Here is a 22,242-nt window from a genome sequence, read left to right as displayed (position 1 = left end):
CTGTTCTTTTGGGGGCGGCGGGGGCGTGGCATTGGAGGGCTGTGTGTGCATCGCACTCACATGCCTGCCAAGGTGAATTACAGATGACGGCTCCAGGCAGAGTTGCACAACACGCGGTGCATGCGGAGGGGGGTCGGATTTTCGGGGGGAGGTTTGGAGCAAGGGGGTGGATCGGGGGGAGCAGCAGCAGTAGTCACCAATGGCTCGCACCCATTGACAGTCAGTGCTGGTTAAAGTGAAATAGATAGCTAAATGATAGACTGTGTATGTCTATTGCTAAAAATAATACGCTACTGAGCTTTCTTCCCAGTAAAATGTGAAGTGATTGTGTATGAACTTTAAATCTTAAAAAACATTACAGGGAGTTAAAAAAAAAAATGTATTATTTTATATATATTTATATATGTGTTTTTATTGGCCTGTATGCAAATTTCAGGTCTTTGAAATAGTATCATATACGTTGTGATATACAAGTTCTTTGAAAAACAATAAATTCTAGAAACCTTGAGAGACCAATTGCCCTTTGAATTTATGGTACTTATATAGCTGTATTTTAGAAATCGGCAGTAAAAACGGATAAATTCGATTTTCTTTTGAAAGCTAAACACTTTATGTAGCATACTTATGAGCGCCCTTTAAGGATATTCCATTTGGCTAGTAAATGGCCAGTTCTGGCGGGTAAATAGCCAAAGGCCAAGTTCTGGCGGGCGATTTTCCGAGTCCCTGGCACGAAGCCGAATTGAAAGCGCTTCAGTTTCTGTTTCAGTCGAGCGACGCAACTCGAACGAAACGGTACATGAGCGGCGGTTGGCGAGCGAATCCAGTGTCCCGTTATCAACAACAACTCTCCGAACACCGAACTGCAGTTGAATTAAACCACAAATACTGCGTGTTTTTTTTTTCAAGTTTCATAGATGTAGTAAAACAGTTACTCAAAATTACTCGAGAGAATTCGCGTTGTGCGAAAATCGCCAAAAATCAGCAGCCGCACTTTGAAGTTACGTCAAAAGGAGTCGCGAAAGAAGGAAGAGCGAGAGCGAGAGAGGTGGCAAGAGAGCTGAAAGAAAATAACAACAAGGCAGAAGCACGCGATAGGATAGGAGTAACTGTAAATGTGAGGGGATAAAATAGGAGAAAGGAGAAATCAGCAAAAGAACTTTTCGTCGTGTTTGTTGTTGCTTTCGGTTTGTTGTTTTTGGCGCGTCGTCGCCGTTTGCTTTTTTGTTTTTATTAGTTTTATTTATTTTTCACTTCATTTCGATTTTCCTTTTTTTTGTTGTGTGTGTTCGTTGTTGTGCCTGTGCCTTTGTTGATTGCTGTGCAGCCGGCTTTGGCCAAAAGTAAGGGGGTGATAAAGCGAAGAGGAGGAAGAGGAGGCAGAGGAGGCTTATGTAAAGCGTGCTTCAAGCGTGCTATGGAAGCATGTCGTCCACTTCCAGCTCCGTGCTAACGTTGTCATCGTTTAATCTATTATTTTTCACCCAAGGTAAGCACTTGACACTTTACATAACTCCCCCACTGCGACCCGATTGCCCGTCCGGGATTAATGCGTGTCCAGTTGGACAGCCAGTGCCTGGGGACAGCCTGTGCACGGCCGCTGACCCAATTGGAGTCCAGTTGGGCTCCAGTGTGCCAGAGGGTATAACAAATTGCGGCTTATGTGGGCGCATTTCCGATGGGTTGTGCCAATTTAGATTAAGCTTGGGTGATTTGGGTAAATTTGATTTATGTATCAAGTTATTTAATTATGCTTGAAACCCAAAGCTTGCTGATATAAGCTTAAATTATAAAAACATGGAAATAATAATGCTTTGGGAAATGCTTACTGTTACAGGTTTAAGGACATGCAAATGGGCGTTTAAACACATTTAAAAATGTATTATTACGAAAATCTTCTAAAAAGTATTTTTTATTTATTTTCGTGCACCGGCATTTTCATGTGTGTAATTGAGCTCTAACTCCATTAGCTACATTGTTTATATCCTGCGCATCAGGACATTTTCCAAATCGTTCATTTAGGTCGCTTTCGCACTGGTTTAAATTACCGTTTATGTGCCATGAATCTGAGTGCAGATTGAGCCAACCACAGTCGCGCAGGATAATAAATCTCAGTCGGAGGTCCTCTAATCCTGGGCTCAATCTGACCAACCCACCCGCAGACCCTCCATTAATCCCCGCCCATTTAGTGGGCCACCAGAACGGCCTGGCCAACTTGATTTGCATGCAAATTGCGTATAAATCCTTGAATTGTTACTGCAACTGTGAAAACTGAAAGCCTAATGCCGCTCTCGCAGTCCCAATAAAAATATTAAAATGATGGGGCTGTTGACTTGGCCAAACTCATTATTTGGTAATAGTCGTCAGTGCTGGAAATGTTTGCTTTTAATTAAAACAAAATGCGTTGAAGCAGTGATGCCGCTGTTTGCCAAGACAAAACGTCCACAGCTGTTCATTTGGACAAATTGATTTTTCTGCACTTAATTGTCGAGGTTTTCTCAAGGGGATTTTCGGTTTGGTGTGTTTGGCCAAAGTGTGGCTACCAATTTGGCAAACTTTTTGGCAAATTAACGAGCCAAGGAGATCGGCTGGTAGATAGCTGCATTCAAGGACGTGCCGCCAAGTATGCTGCCTCCAATCAAAATTGAATTCCCACTTTTGTTGAGGCAACACACTGCAGTTTCAGCACTTCGACAACAACAACTGCACCACCGAGAACATGCGAAACACATGCAACAAGGGCTTTGCCACTATTTTTAGACACTTGCCACCCGGGCAACAAGGTGCCATCTGCCATTTGCCATTTGAAAAGGGGTAGCAACTTTGGGGCAACATAGTTGCTGCGAATGCTCTAACCCAAAAGTTGGACCAAAGTTTCTACCGTTTTTCGGAATTTTTGGCGACGAAATAAAGCTCGTAATATTCATGAATGCATACAGCAGTTACCAAAAAACATAGTTAAAGCATCTAAAGGTGGATAACTTTTTTTGGGAGGTACCCCAAAATCCTGTTCAGCTCTGAAAAGTCTGGTCAAAAATGTCCACGAGTATGCAACAAAACAAAACATCGTCTGCTGGCATTTATCATTGATAATTTGTAACTCTAAATATACTTTCAGATTGTAAATAATTAATTTAACACCTGAATTCTTACTACTTCAAATACTTGATTTCTGCCGAAATATTGTTGCGGATTTAATATAAAATTATTATTGAAATGTCGTTCTATATTATGTAAGTTTAACAAAAGACCCCTTCTTCGTTAAAGGGTATGAAAAGACAATGGCTCCATGAAAGTGTGGCTTGTTGGGGGACTCAGTTTTCAATGTCAATGCCAAAAAAGGACGAGTGCCACACACACACCCAAACATTTCACTTATTTTAATAGAGCGTATGTGAATTGAATTTTCCAATGCATTGATTTTCCGCTCAGTTGGCTGATTCGAGTGGACAGCGAAAGGGAGGGGGCAGCATTATTTGATTATTTTTGTTTGCTCCCGATTTTAATTGCTTCGCAAAAACACCGAGGCTCGCACATGAAATCCTTCGGATTAGGCAATCGAAAAGTGCATTTTGCAATTATGCCAACCAAATGGAACCAGAAGTACGGCAGGAACCACATCAGCAACAACAACAACTTCAACAAGTGGGCGGGGTCGGCATTGGACGGAGGACATTATTACGGAGAAGGTCCTGTGCCCTGTCACATGTGCTTCGCCACCCAGCCACCTACCAACCATCATTTCACCCTTCATCTGCTGTCTGGTTGCTCCTGCCAAGCAAATAAAGTACGAAATGAGAATTGCCATGGAATGGTCACAGTGGTCTGGAGTTGCTTTAAAAGCGCTTTCGCTTTTAATTATTTTTGCAATACTTGCAATTGTTTGAATTATGTCTGCTTATCCACTGCATTTCATTCGATCTCAATCTTGGATATTTCCAAACATTTCTCCAAAATTTCTGCCATTTTAGCACGCTTTTCGACCACTGTGCTGTGGGTGAAGAAACCCGAGTTGAGCCAGGGGCTGGATTAGCTCTTGTCGTGACCTCGTGGCCCGTTGGCATGCAAAATGCAACTAATTATGAATTTTAATTAATTCTGGCATTTTATTTTGTTTGCTGCTGCTGTGCAGCAATTCTGCCTGTGGGCAATAATAATAATAAAGTGACTCGGGGAATTGCTGTGCAAGTCTTCACCGCTTTTCTCCTTTTCTCCTAGACTTTTCCCCGGCTTTTGGTCAAGAGCGTATACTATACTATATATCTGGAAATAAAAGTAAAATGGGAGGGAAAACAAGAGCATTGAATGACTCTTTTGTTCAGGTTCTGCCGCCTTCCCCCCCGCATTCAAGTGTCTGCCTTTCGGTTGTTTCTGTCGTTTGATTTGGCCGCATTCGTGGCATTTTGGCCATGGAAAATGGCATTTCACTTTGACCATTCAAGAATCCCATGTCCAAGGAAATATTTGAATATTTCAGTGCACACCTCTTAAAGGTATTCACTGGAATGTTAAGTCTTTAGAATTGCATCTCAGTTCAGTGGTTTTAAGCATCAAATTTTACCAACAGCTGGCCAAACAAAAATTGCAGTCCTTCGATAGAAAACTATTGAAAAGATAGTTATAGTTAATGGAGTTTTTGGCATTATTGAAAAAGAACTTAATTGCAAATGGCCGAAACTCATAAAGTACGCAATAATTTACTGTGGCATCTCACAGCATTGGACTTCAATTCTTTTAAAACAAATTTCTTATTATTGATTGCCTGCTCTTGTTTGCCCAGCACATTTCCCCCTTTGCTTTCTTTGTCATTTGCTTTCAAGCCATATATTGTGCCATATATTTAACTATGTATTTTGTTGTGCCAGCAGAATAATCGCATAGTCTGCTCTTGAGGGCAACAGCTGCTGCTGACACTTGTGCCCCCCATTCTTAACCCCCAATGCCCCAATGCTTAACCCCTGCTGTGCGCACTTATGTCTGAAAGCTTTATGAAATTCCAATTTAATGGTCCTGTGGCTTAAACTGCATTTTGTCCACTTCTCTATTTCTACCATATTGCCCCTTTTGTGCCCCGTATTTGTTGTCTGTGCAGGAATCGATGCGATGGACATTCTGTGGTCGCTCTAAGCCAAATGCATTATTAAGCGCCATAAAAATGTCAGGGCTGTCGTATAAATGCACCGAGAACAAGATTAACGACTATTGGAATGTGCGAAAACCAAATCCTTTCGAAATATATTAGCTAAATTACCCATTTATACGTGTGCTTTACTAACTGTGCATTGTACATTAAAATTTGTTTTGTTTCGAGCAATGAACTTGACTTTGTTACTTGACAAGGATCAACTAACGTAAGAATGATATTGTTTTTTCTTCGAAAAAGGAATTAACTTACTTGCCAAATTTGTTCTCTGTATTGCCACACAAAATGTTGTTGTTTGCTTTGGCTCATGTGTTGAGGGATCTTGAAGTGGGTTTTTGGGGCTTTCGCCGGCAACACGAATTGCAATCGGCACTCACTGTGGGAGTCATAAATATTGCAACACGCAATTCCACTAAAAACTGACGTAGTCAAGTTGCCAGGACTCTCAGGATGGCATTTTGCAGGACCCGATTGCTGGCACTCTTCATTACCCGTTGTGAAAGCAATCTATTATTCACCTGCCACGTACATTTGTTTAGTGTACTGCAATTAAATAATTTACAATCAGATTGCACAGTGTTTCTTGATTATGCAAACCAAACAAGGAAACTAATAACGACTAACTAAATATTAGGGAATTGAGAATTTCATCTCTTGTATCTTTCCAAGATATGATTTCATTAATGTTAAATACTTGTTACCATTTGGCCCTTGGAATTGGTACAAAAGTAAATATCAAATAACATTTTAAATGCCCTGTTAATTGAGATGGAAAATTAGATGTGCAATTAAAAGAAATCCGTTTAAATAAAATAATTTACTGCTTTTGATGAATGCGCGCGTGGATTTCCGCCCTTTGAAGTTGCCCTTTTTGACTTTTAAATTTGAATTCAAAAGGCGAAAAACAAACCTGGTTGGTGGATACATTTTAAAGGACTCGACTTCAGCTCGACTTGCACAGATACTCAAGTTGATGCTTGAAAAGTTTCGCCCCTCCGGCGACCCTTGAACTCTTCCATTTGTGGCCATTCTGTTTCGATATCCCAGCTGGGTGCCATCAGCAAAAGTTTATTTCGCCGCTTGTTGCTTCAATCGCCGATCTGAGGGGCATATCCGAGGATATGGCACGTGTAGGAAGGATGCAGGATACATGTAGTTGGGAGCGCAAATTATGTAAAATGGCCGCATTAGGGGAAAAACGTGTTGCAAAAAAAGGGGCAGAAAATACAGGTGAAGCTTAGCGAAGTTGAGGCAAAAATGAAAAGTGTAAGGTAGATATTAGTATGCTTATTTGAAGCTATTTAAAGTCTTATTAAATTTCAAGTAACAATGATAATTACAAGTCATACTTTTAATGACTTAACTAGAAGAAATTAAGGCTGATGTACAGCCGTCCGATGCAAGGGTTCATTACTGTGCATAAACGTCTCCCTAGTTTGGCACAAATCGAGCCGAGTGCTTAAATAATTAATTACAGAAAAGCGCAATTCCATGGAAAGCGTGCCAAAGTGCTGTTGCGGTTGCTTTTTGGGGTGGCCATCGTGGGAATATAAATAAAGGGCGGAAAAAAGGAAAAACAAAAAGGAAAATAGTAGGGGGAAGGCGAGGAAAAACCAGAGGAGCGGGGCGGAGGAAAACCATCACAAGTCCTTCACTTCTCACCGTGTTGTTCAACCAATTGGCAAACATTTTTATTTTATTGCATTTGCACAGTTGCATTCGCTGTTGCTTTTTCAGCTTTCTAACTAACCAGCCACTAATTTTCGCCCCTCATTTTCCGCACTCTTCCGGAAAAATTCCAGCCAATCAGTCGTCGGGGTAAATAGTTGGTAACTAGGGGTTCCGCATCCGGTTAATAAACAAAAGGTGTCGCCCGCCCGTCTGTCTCCGGATTTATTTGCCCGGATCTTTATGCTTGTTTGGGCCATTGTCTCTTGAATTTTGCTCCTTGATGGGTGGCGGATTGGTGGATTGGTGGATAGGGAATGGGATTGGGTTACTTTTATCGCCGAGTCGTTTTTGTTTTGGGTGGTTTTGGTTTTACTGTGGTTTTTGTGGCTCTGGGTGGCTCCTCTCGGATGGCCTGTGCTTATGGCAAAATCAATGCAAACCGCTTCTAAAAATAGGCAACTGGCCAAAATGCGTCACGGCGGAAAAGCCCTGGGGCGCCCTAATTAAATCGCTCGACAATTGATGGTTCGCCCATCGACAAAAGTGAATGATTGAACAGCAGACTGATTTAGTGACCTTGCACTGGCGCAAAATGGGCATAAACTTAAGCTATTCAAAATATTCAATAAACATGCTTAAACAGTTTATAGATAGATATTAAAATAGTTATTAGTGGTAGCTTTGTGATTTTAGCGGTGTTTTGCTTTAGTACCAATATCTTTCCAATGTCCACTAGGTTTATGATGTTTCGATACTTTCTCTGCGTGTAAATTTAGGCGTCCCCATTGAATTCGTGTTGAAATCAATTAACTGACGTCAGCAAAGGATGATGATGATGATGGTGGTGCTGTGGGTGGATTTTCCAGGGGGTGTTGCATACTTTTCGGCAAGCAGCTTGCTCCTTACATAACCCCACATGGGCCAACTTTTGTTTTTCAGCTCCCAAGCAACAAAAGTATGTGTAGATGTGTAGTGCCCCCTGCCAGTGGTAGTAGTTTCCTGCCAGGCAGTGCAAACTTATTATGGCCATTTTTGGCTTGTGCGAAACTTTATCAACATTATGGATGACTGACTGACTTACATCTGCCCCCCAACTTGGACAAGGTTGAACTTAAAATTGCTTCGTATACATACATATGTGGATATGTGTGTTTTGGTAAATGTTTGTTTGCCTTGTGCTCGGTTTCTTACTTACCCGCGAGAAATGGCCAACTTTAAAAAAGCAATCTTATTACGTTCGTGTAGTGGCAAACTTTTCAGATACATCTCGCGCACAGATAACGAATATATATACTATAATTCTATAGCTATACAAGTTTAATCCATGTTGAGTGAACCACTCATGAGAATCTCAGCAGGAATGTGTAATTTGAAAGTTCAGGCTGTTAGATAATTGAGAGACTGGTAAACCATGTATATTTTGGATTTTATACCCTGTTTTTTATTTTTTATTTTTAAATGGTGGCACATCTCAATCCGCTGATACTCGACGCTTAACCATTTCTTAATTCATGTTTCTAGGTGACTTTTGAAAGCCAGAAATAAAATATGAGCAATGACGTTGCCAATGGCGTTTATTGTTGTTGTTCTTTCTACTGCCTTTGTTTTTTTTGTTCTTGTTTCCTGTCGAACGTGAATGCGAAGAAGAAGAAGAAGCGGAAACGGGCAGCGTCATAAATATGTAAGTAGTGTGTGTGTATGACCTTCGCGTGTCGCAGCAACATTTTCAGCATTTTCTGCATGCAGAAATACAACAACGTTAAATTGAAGAATTTTTTGTGCCCCCGCCTTTGCCGTTCGCTGTTTTCTTGTTTCCTGTTGTAGTTCCTTTTGGCAAGCAAATCATGTTGCATGTTCCCACAGCTCTGACCTCCGACCTCCGACCTCCGACGCCGATATATGACCCAGTCCCCATGATTTATTAGTCCGTGGCCTATGTCCGCACGAGAGACACGAACTGCAGGAATATAACCAGGGCCTCCAGAATGAAGAAGAACATCTGTATAAGTTGGGTATTTGTATATGAGAAGTATGAAGTATGTGTAGAAAGTCTAAATCTATTTGTATACCCCCGCCAGAGTCTGCAGATTCAGGTGATAAATGCCGCAGATATCGATCTGTATGGGATCCTGCATGATCTGCAGGGCAAATCCCTCGATTTGACTTCTTTCCAATGGCGTTTGTCCTGGCAGATCATTCAGTTGCTGTTGCAGGCGTTTGGACTGCAATGTTATTGGTGTCAGTTAAAGTCTTGGAAAGTAGTTGAAGTCAGGATAGCCCACCTTGGACACATAACGATGAGAGGCGGCGCAGATGCTCCAGATCTTGACGAGGGTGGGGCACACGACGAACATGGTCTGGCCAAAGATGAAAATGGTGGCGGGAAATACCTTCAGATATGCCACCATGAAGTAAACATTGCAAACGATGATCCAGTCGCCCAGACAAAGGACATTCAGCAGCAGCAACGAGAGTCCAAATAGATGCGACAACGAACGCGTCACTTTCGCCAGATGGGCATAGTCCAATCTCAGAGTTTTGTAATCCGATGAACCGGATATCACTCGGTGATGCAGCTGCTCCAGCTGGACATCCAAACGATCCACCAGCAGTGTCATTTGTAGATAGCGAGCCCGAACTGCCTGAAGGCTATAGGCATATCGCAGATTCTCCAAATAGATGCCACGAATGTTGTACTCAGATACGACGAGGAATGCATTACACGCGAATAGTGTGATTTCCAGGATTAAATGCCTATATATAAAGGGTGTCGCCTTCACCGGAGGCAGTTCGTCCATCAAATGGCGAAGGCGGCGACACTCGAACAGAGCCCAAAATGCAATCCATGCATGGATCATTTTGTAGGCCATATTAACGCCCAAGATGACCTTCGCAAAATACGCGGGTATCGATTTAATTTCTGGTGTTTCTTCCGTGAAGTATGTTTCTATTTCACCGGCCAGTTCGATCAATATTATCACCAGTATGGTGCTGCCCAACAGGCGGCCCAAACGACTGCCACTCCAGCCGCAAACCAGTCCGCATAGCTGAAAATAGCCCGTTAGAGAGTGTTCCAACCACAGCGACATTGGGCTACCAACTGAGGGATCCACGTTTCCACAGAGCCACTAGACTATCTATCGCTTAATTAATCAAAATGCAAGTGCTACGAGATCGTATCGGGCGCGCAATTGGGTTAAGTTTATCGGGGGGCGGAAGGCACCAATGCTTGGTGACCCCGATGGCTTGAAAGTATTCTCTTAACTTTGCCAATCGAACTTCAAAAGAGTTAAAGGATAAATATGGGGATATTTTTGGTTTTAAGGTTCTTAAACCTTTATGTGCATAATATTTATTGATTGAAACATCCTAAGCTCAATGCTAATTTGGTGACCCCGATGGCTTTAAAGTATTCTCTTAACTTAGCCAATCGAACTTTAACAGAGTTAAAGTTTAAATACTCCTATCAAATTAAATATTTTTGGTTTTAATGCTTTAAATAATATAATATAATATTATATAATATAATATTTATTGATTAAAACACCCGAAGCTCAATGCTAGTTTGGTGACCCCGAACTTCAAAAGAGTTAAAGGATAAATATTGGGATATTTTTGGTTTTAATGTTCTTAAACCTTTATGAGTATAATATTTATTGATTGAAACATCCTAAGCTCAATGCTAATTTGGTGACCCCGATGGCTTAAAAGTATTCTCTTAACTTATCCAATTGAACTTTAACAGAGTTAAAGTTTAAATACTCCTATCAAATGGAATATTTTTGGTTTTAATGCTTTAAATAATATAATATAATATTATATAATATAATATTTATTGATTAAAACACCCGAAGCTCAATGCAAGTTTGGTGACCCCGAACTTCAAAAGAGTTAAAGGATAAATGTTGGGATAATTTTGGTTTTAATGCGCTTATACCTTTATGTGCATAATATTTATTGATTGAAACACCATAAGCTGAAAGCTAATTTGCATATCATTATGAAACCATTTGCAGTGCTCACGGTACTCAGCTCGACGATCAAGTACAACGAATACGCGACGGACAAGGGCGGCAATGTGAGCATACCGTGCATTGCCCAGGGAAATATAATGTGGGTGAAAGAGCACGGCAACAACAGCACGATAGTTCAGGTAAATAAATGGGGATTTCTCTCTCAAAAAATGAAATATATCTGAGATAAATACCCGAATTATAATGACTCCCCAAAGACTGGTCGTGTTCTGGTGCTGCGAAATGTGAGCACCACCGATGCGGGAATCTACGTGTGCTTCGCGTCAGTGCCACGCCCAACGACAACAGCAACAACAGCAACAGCAGCAACAACAGCAACAGCAGCAACATCAGCAACTACCTCACTGCAAAATCAGAAGGAGAAGGCAACGCGGCCACTGGAGGATGAGGATGGTGGCCAAGGGGAAACCGTATCCCCCAAGGAAACGGGGGCTGCCCAGCAGGAAGCCGAAATGGATGAGGAAGTGGAGTACCTCGCCCACCAGCGAACCAAGCTCATCGTTCGCACCGTTCCGGGCCCAGTGTCGCAGCTATACTTCAAGGCCTCCACCATACTGGGCTTCCTCATCTGGCGCTTTAATAAGACCCAATCCGGTGGCTATCCGGTGCGCAGCTTTACGGCGGAGTATCGCAACGTCTCCTACAAGACGCCGCCGGCGAATGCCAGTTTCGAGCACGCCTGGAGCAGGATGGATCCCATCAACATAGCCTTTAATGTGGTGAGTATCTACGATACCTAACTTCATCGATAGCTTTTTAGATATTTAACTAGGATACGGAATCTGTTTCGCAGTTTTAGTGTAATCTAATTGAACTTCTTATAGCGCCAAATGGAGGTCTATCGCCTGGCACCCAACACCACCTATGAGTTTCGGATATGGGCCAACAACGAACTGGGCAGCGGCGAGGTGGTCACCACCAATGTGACCACGCTGCCGGAGACCAAGGAGGAGGGTGAGTACTGCGGGCACTGCCAGCTTGATTACGCATTCGAATCCTAGAGATCTTAGGCTCCATTAGGCTAGGCTAGGCTAGGTTCAATCCAGGCTAGACTATGTTGATTATGACTACTATTTTCGTACAACTTTGATATTCTACTTTAAATGTGTAAACTGTAATTCTAAACGGTAGTTGATCATTTCTAATTTCCAATTGGTGTCAACATCTATATATTAAGTACCAGCGGATGGGATCGCATTTGGAATGCAGTATGATATAATGTTTAAACTGCTTGCCATCCTATCCGTTGGCATAATTTTAGTATCTTGATTGGTAGCCAGCATTATTTACAAAAAAAAAAAAAGCAGAAACAAGTGTAAACGTATAGCTCATTGTTTAGTACATACATTCGATTTGTATTTTTGGTAATTTTCGTTGTCCATCTATATCTCTCTTCCCTCTCTCTCTCTCCCACTCTCTCACTCTCTCTCTCCCTCGCTCTTTCCGGTTGGTGTGTCTCTGTCTCTGTCAGATCTCATACGCCTTATAAAACCCGACCTAGACAATTTCGATCCACGCATTTGGATAGTGGCCGTCAGCATAGTGCTCGGAACCCTTGTGATATTAGCGATCGGACTCTGCATTGTGCTCTCCAAGGAGTGCTATCAGTCGGCGCAAATGGGTACAGACTAAGTCGATCAACTCCAGCTTTAGCTTCAAAATCAGTCCAGCTCCAACTCCAGAGTCTATCTATATACTCGTACTATATATCCCCCATTAAAAAAAAAAGAACTAGTACAGTACAGCAAAACAATCCCCGAGATAATGAGCAACAATTCACCTGTTATTTCATTTATTTGCGCCTCTTTTACATAACTATAAGATATTTCATTTTCAGTTACCATTTGGCTTGTTTTTCAGTTCCATTGGTTGTGTTAAATTCACACGTTCATTTTTATTGCATTGTTCAGTTTTGTTATGGCTATATTTTAATGTTATTGGTGTCGTTGTTGTTGTTGTCGTTAATGCTACATAGCTGTTGTTGTTGCCGCTGCTATTGTTGTTAATAATTAATATCCAAACGTTGTGTTTAACCGCATTTAGTTTTTATGTTTGCCAGCCGGACGCAAAATGTTTGCTTTTGCCGTTGGATGTTGCTATACACTATTATGTATTATATTTAAGTCCCCTTTTATCGTACAAGTATACTAAGCGCAAGATATGTGTGTACAAATGGCTCCTGTGACCTGTAAATATAATTACAATGCGAAATGCATACATAAATGTATTTGCCATGAAAATTTAATATTAGCCAATTTGGGTTAACAATTTGCTCATAGTAAATCGAGTAGGTCCAATAATTTAGGTTATATTTTCATTAGATTATAGTAAGAGTAGATGCAGCTAGTACAGCTATAATACAATATAAATATTTGAATCCAAGTTGCTTAATTAAATTGTAAATTTCTAGTTCTCATTGCAATCGAAAATTATTTAGCGCAGCAGGTTAAGTTTCTTGTATGTATTTTCCCACATTTATTCAATTCAAACTCTTTTAAATAGAGCCTAGCCTTAAGTAATGAAAGCTGTAATTTCCTCTAAAATCACTAAAATCCAAATCCATTTCTAAACCAAGAATATGAGAAGCTTTAAGCACTTAAACTGTGATAGCCTGCACGTGTAGCCAAAAGTCAATCAAAGAATACCAAATCAAACTAAAAACCGCCTAGAGGTCTAAACCAATTTTAAGCTTTAGATGCCAAAAGGAAAAGCCGCAACATTTTACTGAATGAATATTGTAAAATGCCTAGACCAATGAAAATGCTTTATCAATGTTGTAACCGTGTATGTACTTTACCAAATATTATTGTGTTATTTGCATTTGCAACGATAAAACCCGTAAAAGCACGACAATTAAATGTTTTAAAAACCAAAAGAGTGGATTGTATGTAATATTCCGTTGAAATGCTGTTTGGTTTTGTTTTGAGAACACTCGAGCTTGGATTTCAATAGAAAATGCACACAAAAAAAAAAAACACACACACAGAAACACACAACATATATAAAACACTATACTATACGCATAAGCAACGGTGTTCCAAATAATACAAGTAACTTCATAATAATTTTAATTCAATAATTCAAGTTATTTATAAATTCCATTAATTTTGATCAGTGGCAATTGGCAAACATGCATTTTAAAATGGTACAATTGAAATACCTATTATTTTGGACACTGCTGTGGGTACACTTATTTAGCGAGACAAAGTTGTTGCTTGCATTACGCATACGCCCTGTGCGACGCTTGGGGGCTAAAGTGTCGCTTTTTTCGAGTGTCACTTGGCTGAAGCGTCGCCTGTAAATATTTGTGTTAAACTGTTGCACAGCTATACTCAAAAAAATAAGAAAAAGTTAACACCCCGAAACACACACATACCAAGACAAACAATACAAAAATCCCTAGCAAAAGAGGTAATGTAGAGAACAATTATCAAAAATAATCCTAATAAATGTTTTTTTCTTCTCTCTCTCTCTCTCTCTCTCTCTTTCTTCTTCTGCTCTCTATCTCCTCCTTCCTTCTGATGTAATATCTATATAACAATAATCTGTAAACTTTCCGATTTGACTTAAAGAACTGCAAGATGGTTGGGACAGCATTGAGCTCATACCGAACATAATACTTAATCCCGGTTTCAGCGAGTCGGACGGCGGAGCCGAGCCTGGTGGCCAGGGTCATGGCGGTGGTGCTGGCGATCAGGATGCTGGCGAGGATGACGATGACGATGTGGCCATGCCATTTCCGCGCACCATCATCTTTGGCCAGCACCATCGAACGCCACCGCCGCCGCGTTTGCATTTGCCACCGCAGCACCACCGCCATCAAAACCAGAGCCACCACCATCACCATCACCACCGCAGGCAGGACGACGATGATGACGACGACTACGAGGAGGAGCACGAACCCACCATGGAGCGGTTCAAGCGCAAAGTTTCCGTCTTCTTCACCGGACCCACCATCAAGCGTATTTGAGACGTATTTGAGTACAAACACTGTTCACCTAGGTTGTTGCATTGCGGCTTGATCGGATAGTTAGGATCCACCCACCACACCACCACACCACATCACACCATACACCATACACATAGATATAGATATAGAAAGTGAGAGAGCTTATCGATCGAAAGTTTCGTTTTCATTTCGGTTTCCTGTCCAAGCTTAAACTATGAAATACCAAATACCAAAAAAAAAAAAACGCTACAAACCGCCAGAGATTTTGATTTGAAGCTCATTGCATTGCTTTTATGCCCCGTATATATACACGTATTATAAATATTAAAATATAAACCAAAACAAATATATTGCTGTGATACAAACTCAATTGAACGAACATTGTTAGGATTTACCATAAAGCACACGAAACACCAAAATCCAGCTATTAACCATCATGAATTTGCTGAAGCTCGTAGCCAAAAAGGCCATATTATATTTCGTCTAGTTACACACGCCATCTGAGTTACGCCTACTGGATTATTCAGATCCAGATATAGACGACAGAATTTAGCGGACAAGTTAGCTTAGAGCCACAAAAATCTCCCAAACGAGATCTGTTACCAAGTACTAATCAAAATAAATGTCCTTATAGCTAGTCCGTTTGTCTGTTAGCCCCAAACTAATGCTTTTCTCTACTAGTAACTGGTTTATAAATTAAAATGAAATCAATTTAACAATTAGTCGATTGTAACAGATCTCTGATAGTCCCGATATTAAACGGACTATATCGTTCCAACTTGTCCTTGTTCTGGTTATGTTGTAAAGATTTAACAAACTGTGAAACAATTTTATAATTGAGCAAATATTTTGCACTGTAGAGCGCACCAAAAGATCTATATATAGATACATAAATATATATTTAAAACCGTGAAAAACGTTTGATAAACATTTTAATTAAACGGCAAACGGCAAACGGCATGCCTTGTGCTTTAGTTCGGCCTCAAAGCTAAATAAATTGATTATGATATGATATAGGAATATTTATTAACGTACTTAAAGTAGCTGAAAAACCAAATATTCAATGAAATGAAAATAAAAATTGCTTCCACTCACAGAAAACAAAATCTAAACAATGAAATTGTTATAAAAGATACATAAATCAAAACTAATTTTAAACAAGCGAATATTGTGAATATACCGAAGCAAAAAATATATATACATATATTTAGAGAATGATCACAAAATGTGTGGATAAAGATGTGTACATAAAGATAGCAAGTGGGTATCTTAAGAAAGACTGTAGTTAATATTTAAGACACTTTGGCCTGCGCTTTTACCAATTTTTTGGGGCCCAACTTGGCCCAAACTCTTTGGTTCCAACCATATTTTGCATTGATCTGCTAGAGCTACAAACAAGTATATAGTAATAATATTTCTAACAATTCGGAATGTGCACTTAACTAAGCGAAGATTGAAACTACAAATCAGCAGGTGGAAAAGTCCTATATAAATAGAACGAAGTTAAATAAGCCAATGTCTCTCGCCTAAGCCCTGATCCTAAACTCTTGGCTGTATTTCTAATTGTTATCGCTTCAGGTTGAGCATTATTGTTATAGCGTCAGCCTCCCCCGTGAGCAAAATCGCCCCCAAATTACCCTAAACAAATTATTTTCTAATCTGAGCCTAAGACATACATAAGTGCAGAAGATTCGGCCTCAACACCCCAAAAACACCGACAACAATAAAATAAATCTAAGTTTACAAAACCAAACTACGATCCTTATTTGCGATTTTGGGCTATTGCGGACCATGATTTAAATAATTTAAGATGTAGTATTATTTTTAAGCTCTTTATCGAGCGTTTATTTGCTGAATTTCGCGATGTGCTCGTTACATGATTAGGTAATCTCAAGAAAAGGGCCAATATGGGTTCAACTTAGGGACTACAGTGTGTGTGTGTGGTTGGGTGGTTATTTGTTGGTTGGTAATTGCCATTCCAGTGTCCAGAGTAAGCAAACTCATCCTTACTGGTAGTCCTTGCTGTCCTGGTTGGTGTTCCACGCCTGGTGGACACCGTGGTAGCTGCTCTGCTTCTGGGCGGGAGCGTTGCGGCCGAACGGAGACTTGGGGTTCACCTGCAGGATGTAGTCACCCTCGAGATCGTGAGCGGTATCGATGCCCATGTAGGCGCGCTTGCCGAAACCATCGTTCTGCTTGTACTGCTGCAGGGAGTTGGCGGGCACGGCGGGGAAGCTCCTCTCGTTTCCGGGACGCACGGACTCGGCGAAGTAGCGGGTGGCACGCATGGAGGCCTCCACCACGTTGCTGGCACCGGGAACACCGGCGGCAGGTCCATTGGGATAGAAGTCAACATCACCGGAACGGATGGGAGTGCCCATGCCGTAGACGGAGGTGTGGATGGCGTCAACGAATTCGGCATCACCGCGAGCCAGACCGGTCAGGGTGTTCTTGCTCTTGGCCACGATCTTGGAGGGGTCCAGACCGGTGACACGGCGCAGCTTGTGTCCGGTGAGACGGGTGAATTCCTGGGCAGCGGCACCGGCAACATGGGCACCCACATTCTGGCCAATCAGGTGAATGGTATCGAAGGGCATGTCCAATTCGTTGATCATCTGGACGATCCACTTGCCGAGCTTGGCGCCGGTCTTCTCGATGTCGAGCATGGCATAACGCTGGTAGGTGTTCAGCTTGGACCCCAAATCGATCACGATGATGTCACCGCTCTGGGTCTTGGCGTTCTTAACCTCCTCGCTGGAGTCCTCCTCGCTGCTGGTCCTCTGGTTCTTCCTCTGCTCGTTGCTCTGATCCTGGTAGTCCTGGTTGCCGTTCTTGCCCTGCTGGCGCTGCTGTTGCAGATTGTAGCGCTGCATGTAGGCCTGCACCAGCTTCTTGGTCGCCTTCTTCACGGTCTCGGTGGTCTGGGGCAGTCCGGTCACAATGATGGTCACCTCATCCTCGCCAAAGTTCTGCTTCTGCTTCAGGCGCTGGATCATCTCGTTCAGGGGGGCAACGGTCTTGTCGCCATTGGGCTTGGGCACATAGGCCTGGATGCCGCTGGGCACATAGTTGGGCTCAACGTTGTGGTGGATCTGCGACAGGTGGTCTACAAAGGATATTCATTATTATTTTCTACGGGTTTTTATTTTTATGCAAGTCTAGGATTACTTACAGACTTGCTGCAGCAGCTCGGCGCCACGCTCCAGGTTCATGTTCTCCAGACGCTCAATGGTGAAATCATCGACGGCGGGAATGGCCTCCAGCTGGGAACCGGAGAGCCACTGCGATGGCTTCAGAGCCTGGTTGACGGAGTTGTCCATACGGCCATTGGGCTTGGCCAAGGCGGCGACCGCCAGGCAAGCCAGAAGGCTCAACACTCTCATGGGGTTCATGGTTCGGATTCGGTTTTGGGATTCGGTCCTGGGGATGCGACTTCAACACTAAGCGAGTTGAACTGGCTTTCCAAATCCAATGAAGGTGGTATATATACCACAATTTACGCTGAGCGATTTCCCATTTTCCGACTCTCTTTTCGCTGGCTCAGGCTTTAATCAAACCACTTGTGCTGAGTAAGGGTTTTTGGGCTGCCTGGGAATCGGATGAGTAGGTAGCTATATGCTATATGCTATATGCTATCGGTAGCGGAATAAAGTGTATATACAAAATAGGCACGGGGCCTACCTATAGCTGACCCCACTGATGACTTAGCAGCACCTGCTGCCGCCTGATTATTTTAATTTGTAGTCACTTTGTAGGCTCCGCTGATTGCAACATTGTAGTTGTGCACCGGATTTGTTTAAAAAATGCATATAAAATATGTGAAATATTGACATTAGTTGGATAATTTATAAAAATATTAATGCATTTTTTGTTTATAAATATACACATATGTATATTTGATGTATTTGGCAATTTTCTTTTGCCTACTTTAAAGTCCATAATTTTCCATTTTCAATTCAAGGCCGAGACAGTTCATTGATTCCAGATTTTTGCCATTGATACGGAATAAAGAATACGGAAAGCATGGAATGTTTGTAGTTTCCAAGGCAAGATAGTAAAAGCGTGCATATAGGTTTATATTCTATTATGGACTTTAGAAATTAATGGCAGGAGGGCACGTTTTGCAAGGAGGTGTGAGTGCAATATCCGGGATTTTGTTTATAATATATAATTTTGATCAGAGTGATACTGATTTATTGAAAAGGTATCCATATTTATATAAAATATAATAGGTATGTTATCTTCTCCTTTCATTTTATATCGTATTTCTGCGTAAATCAATGAATAAACCAAAAAATTCTTATAGTAAACACTTTAGTATGTTTCAAAAAGTGCACTAAACTGCTAAGTATTTGTTATAAACCAAAACTTTATCTTGACCTGAGCATGAGTTCAAGTCGTGCCCCTCCCCCCCTGCCAAGCCCCCTTTATGGCTAGAACAGCTTTTGTTTATGTTATGAAAGCGCTGGTTAAAGAACTTTCCCATTACCACCTGATGGATACTTAAGAAAAAAAGCAAACAAAAAATATAGAGCTCATCAGAAGTTTTGCAAAATCACTGACGCTGCGTTTCAATTTGTGCTGATCCAGAAATCGGTTGCTGAAATCAATTGCTTCCGGCGCGTGCATTATAGTGTGTGTATATACTACCGATTCCAGGGGGTATAAAATGCATTGAGTCGCAGCAGTGGGCATGCAGTACAACTTGGTACGGTGTCTGAAACAGTTGAACTTGGAAGCCACAATGAATCCTCTGCGCACCCTTTGCGTTCTGGCCTGCCTTCTGGCAGTCGCCATGGGTAACCCCCAGTCTGGTAACCGTTCCGGTCGCCGATCCAACTCCCTGGACAATGTGGAGCAGCCCAGCAACTGGTTGAACCCACGGGAAATCGAGGATCTGCCCAACCTGAAGCAGGTTAGCCTTAAGAAGCTGCAGGAGATGAGCCTGGAGGAGGGCGCCACGCTGTTGGACAAGCTCTGTAAGTGCAAGGATCTCTGGATGTTCTAGCAATCATGTACTAATTACACTGCATCCTATTCCGCAGACCATCTGTCCCAGTTCAACCATGTCTTCCAGCCCGATTACACCCCGGAACCCAGCCAAATCAAGGGCTACATTGTCGGCGAGCGCGGCCAGAAGATCGAGTTCAACCTGAACACTCTGGTGGAGAAGGTGAAGCGCCAGCAGAAATTCGGCGACGATGAGGTCACCATCTTCATCCAGGGCCTGCCCGAGACCAACACCCAAGTGCAGAAGGCAACCAGGAAACTGGTGCAGGCCTACCAGCAGCGTTACAACCTCCAGCCCTATGCGTCCACCGATTACTCCAGCGAGGAGCAGAGCCAGAGGAGCTCCAGCGAGGAGCAGCAAACTCAGCGCAGGAGGCAGAACGGTGAACAGGATGACACCAAGACCGGAGACCTGATTGTGATCCAGCTGGGCAATGCCATCGAGGACTTTGAGCAGTACGCCACCCTGAACATTGAGCGCCTGGGCGAGATCATTGGCAACCGTCTGGTTGAGCTGACCAACAACGTGAACGTGCCCCAGGAGATCATCCATCTGATTGGCTCTGGACCCGCTGCCCATGTCGCCGGAGTGGCTGGACGCCAGTTCACCCGCCAGACCGGACACAAGTTGCGCCGCATCACCGCCCTGGACCCCACTAAGATCTACGGCAAGCCCGAGGAGAGGCTGACCGGACTGGCCCGTGGTGATGCTGACTTCGTCGATGCCATCCACACCTCCGCCTACGGCATGGGCACCAGCCAGCGATTGGCCAACGTGGACTTCTTCCCCAACGGACCCTCGACCGGTGTGCCCGGTGCCGATAATGTGGTTGAGGCCGCCATGCGTGCCACCCGCTACTTTGCCGAGTCCGTGCGTCCCGGAAACGAGAGGAACTTCCCCGCCGTGGCCGCCAGCTCGTACCAGGAGTACAAGCAGAACAAGGGCTATGGCAAGCGCGGCTACATGGGCATCGCCACCGATTTCGATCTGCAGGGCGATTACATTCTGCAGGTGAACTCCAAGAGCCCCTTCGGCAGGAGCACTCCCGCCCAGAAGCAGACCGGCTACCACCAGGTCCACCAGCCCTGGCGCCAGTCCTCCTCCAACCAGAACCAGGGTTCCCGCCGTCAGTAGATCATCGCACAGTGATCCATCGATGACAACCAGATCGCACACCCCTCATGCGAGCGAACCACTCCAGCCCCATCCTCATCCAGCAGAAGCCTCTGCCAGTTACATCCACTATGTATAGTTAGCTTTGTTTTTTAATTCACAATAAAAACCTTTGCAATTTTAAACATTCGAAAGAGTTCACTTCCAGTTCAATATCCGCAGAAAACCCAGTTCAATTCACAATAAAGAACAGTTGCTTAATGTCGAAATGTTTGAGTGTTTAAATATCACAACAAATTATGCAATGCCACTGAGGTCATTAAAGTAGCACCAAAAAATACAGAACAAACGAGAGTACATTTGGATTACATGATATGTTTATTTGATAAAGAAAGCATACTATCCATTATGGTATATAGCGTACACATGCACAGCCACATACATATAGATATGGCGCTATATATATGGGACGATGAACTACGGACAATAATTCTTGCTTACTACTGAGTTGGCAGGCGCAAAAAAATTGGGTTGAGATATCACTAGGCTTAAATAAGAATAATTAACGTAGAATTTCAACTTGCCTCACACACATATTCATCGTCTCGAATTCAACAACCTCATCAGAACTAATCACAAATTGGAAAAATCATATACAACACGGGGTGCAATGGGAACGCATGTCTTTTGTATCAAGGCGAATGGGTCTCCAGATGAGATGGGTTAATGGATTTAGAGGCTTATTTAGGGATGTTGTTTTTTTTTAATATGTTTTTGTTAATCAGTCTAATCGCGGCAGGGCTGATCAGAGGGCGACCAGGTGCACATGCCGCCGACGCCGTCGTAGGTGAGTCCCTTGGGGCATGTGTACTCCCATCCGACGATTCCACCGGTCTCCTCGAAACGGGCGCAGGATATGAACTTCCTGCAGTTCAGGGGATGCGGGAAATTACCTTGTGCACGACACTCAATGATGCCATGGCCATGTACGATCACCTTGGGTTCGTTTTTGGCCGGCAGAATGCTGCCACTGCGTCGCCGTTGGGCCACCTGGCTTGGACCCACTGGTGGCAGTTCCTCATCCAGAAACTGACTACTTGAGGTGGCCGAGACTACGGCCGTCTTGGCCGGCGGACGACTGTAAACCTCGATGTATTTGTGCGGACGACGACGACTCTGCTGACGACGGGAGAGTGGTGGAGCCGAGTGGTCAACCGGCGTGGTCGACCTCAAAGATGACCCCAAAGTGGCGGATGGTGTAGATGTGGTCGACTGCGGCCGACGAGGACGTGGGATCAACTGGCGGCCTGCAGTCAAATTAAAA

The 22,242-nt window shown here is 42.9% G+C and overlaps 5 protein-coding genes across 10 annotated transcripts in view; 2 read left to right on the top strand and 3 right to left on the bottom strand.

The window, feature by feature from the left end:
• Positions 1-780: 780 nt before the first annotated feature.
• Positions 781-19,501, top strand: LOC120456784. 5 transcript variants are annotated; one of them, XM_039643796.2, is made up of 7 exons: positions 781-1,114; positions 1,325-1,486; positions 10,828-10,964; positions 11,043-11,564; positions 11,670-11,799; positions 12,317-12,466; positions 14,418-15,869. In XM_039643796.2, exons 2-7 carry the CDS (start codon positions 1,423-1,425, stop codon positions 14,813-14,815), a joined length of 1,401 nt encoding a protein of 466 aa, XP_039499730.1. In that variant the 5' UTR covers positions 781-1,114; positions 1,325-1,422; the 3' UTR covers positions 14,816-15,869. The 5 variants fall into 5 exon arrangements, with proteins under 5 accessions (XP_039499730.1, XP_039499731.1, XP_039499735.1 ...); XM_039643797.2 differs by having other exon boundaries at positions 781-1,486; positions 11,043-11,130; positions 11,167-11,564; XM_039643801.2 differs by lacking the exons at positions 12,317-12,466; positions 14,418-15,869 and adding an exon at positions 19,385-19,501 and having other exon boundaries at positions 781-1,486.
• On the bottom strand, positions 8,745-9,900 carry LOC120456787 (putative gustatory receptor 9a). The gene is made up of 3 exons (XM_039643805.1): positions 9,094-9,900; positions 8,881-9,033; positions 8,745-8,810 (listed from the first exon to the last, which is right to left on the bottom strand). The coding sequence occupies exons 1-3, from the start codon at positions 9,898-9,900 to the stop codon at positions 8,745-8,747; spliced, it is 1,026 nt and encodes a 341-aa protein (XP_039499739.1).
• On the bottom strand, positions 16,613-18,255 carry LOC120456786 (vitellogenin-1). The gene is made up of 2 exons (XM_039643803.2): positions 17,967-18,255; positions 16,613-17,900 (listed from the first exon to the last, which is right to left on the bottom strand). The coding sequence occupies exons 1-2, from the start codon at positions 18,184-18,186 to the stop codon at positions 16,801-16,803; spliced, it is 1,320 nt and encodes a 439-aa protein (XP_039499737.1). The 5' UTR covers positions 18,187-18,255; the 3' UTR covers positions 16,613-16,800.
• On the top strand, positions 19,477-21,103 carry LOC120456785 (vitellogenin-2). The gene is made up of 2 exons (XM_039643802.2): positions 19,477-19,773; positions 19,840-21,103. Exons 1-2 carry the CDS (start codon positions 19,488-19,490, stop codon positions 20,937-20,939), a joined length of 1,386 nt encoding a protein of 461 aa, XP_039499736.1. The 5' UTR covers positions 19,477-19,487; the 3' UTR covers positions 20,940-21,103.
• LOC120456782 (mucin-22) overlaps positions 21,055-22,242 on the bottom strand; it is a 34,319-nt gene continuing 33,131 nt past the window's right edge. For both annotated transcript variants that reach the window (XM_039643795.2, XM_039643794.2), the window contains one exon: positions 21,055-22,225. In XM_039643795.2, coding sequence (XP_039499729.1) covers positions 21,705-22,225 — 521 coding nt within the window. In that variant the 3' untranslated portion in view covers positions 21,055-21,704. The remainder of the gene's footprint in view (positions 22,226-22,242) is intronic.

This window comes from Drosophila santomea, chromosome X (genome assembly GCF_016746245.2).
Source record: "Drosophila santomea strain STO CAGO 1482 chromosome X, Prin_Dsan_1.1, whole genome shotgun sequence".
Classification (NCBI taxonomy): domain Eukaryota; kingdom Metazoa; phylum Arthropoda; class Insecta; order Diptera; family Drosophilidae; genus Drosophila; species Drosophila santomea.
The sequence above is the reverse complement of the archived record's forward strand: the minus strand, read 5'-3'. Positions and strand labels throughout refer to the sequence as shown.

What these genes read in the sequence shown, in the direction of transcription:
- LOC120456784 (XM_039643796.2), top strand. Translation starts at nt 1,423, where the DNA reads ATGTCGTCCACTTCCAGCTCCGTGCTAACGTTGTCATCGTTTAATCTA. An exon ending in TCTATTATTTTTCACCCAAG is followed by an intron (nt 1,487 to 10,827) that starts GTAAGCACTTGA and finishes AACCATTTGCAG; the next exon opens with TGCTCACGGTACTCAGCTCG. An exon ending in TCAACATAGCCTTTAATGTG is followed by an intron (nt 11,565 to 11,669) that starts GTGAGTATCTAC and finishes AACTTCTTATAG; the next exon opens with CGCCAAATGGAGGTCTATCG.
- LOC120456787 (XM_039643805.1), bottom strand. Translation starts at nt 9,900, where the DNA reads ATGTCGCTGTGGTTGGAACACTCTCTAACGGGCTATTTTCAGCTATGC. An exon ending in CTCATCGTTATGTGTCCAAG is followed by an intron (nt 9,034 to 9,093) that starts GTGGGCTATCCT and finishes ATAACATTGCAG; the next exon opens with TCCAAACGCCTGCAACAGCA. An exon ending in ATCTGCAGACTCTGGCGGGG is followed by an intron (nt 8,811 to 8,880) that starts GTATACAAATAG and finishes CAACTTATACAG; the next exon opens with ATGTTCTTCTTCATTCTGGA.
- LOC120456786 (XM_039643803.2), bottom strand. Translation starts at nt 18,186, where the DNA reads ATGAACCCCATGAGAGTGTTGAGCCTTCTGGCTTGCCTGGCGGTCGCC. An exon ending in CGAGCTGCTGCAGCAAGTCT is followed by an intron (nt 17,901 to 17,966) that starts GTAAGTAATCCT and finishes TATCCTTTGTAG; the next exon opens with ACCACCTGTCGCAGATCCAC.
- LOC120456785 (XM_039643802.2), top strand. Translation starts at nt 19,488, where the DNA reads ATGCAGTACAACTTGGTACGGTGTCTGAAACAGTTGAACTTGGAAGCC. An exon ending in CACGCTGTTGGACAAGCTCT is followed by an intron (nt 19,774 to 19,839) that starts GTAAGTGCAAGG and finishes CCTATTCCGCAG; the next exon opens with ACCATCTGTCCCAGTTCAAC.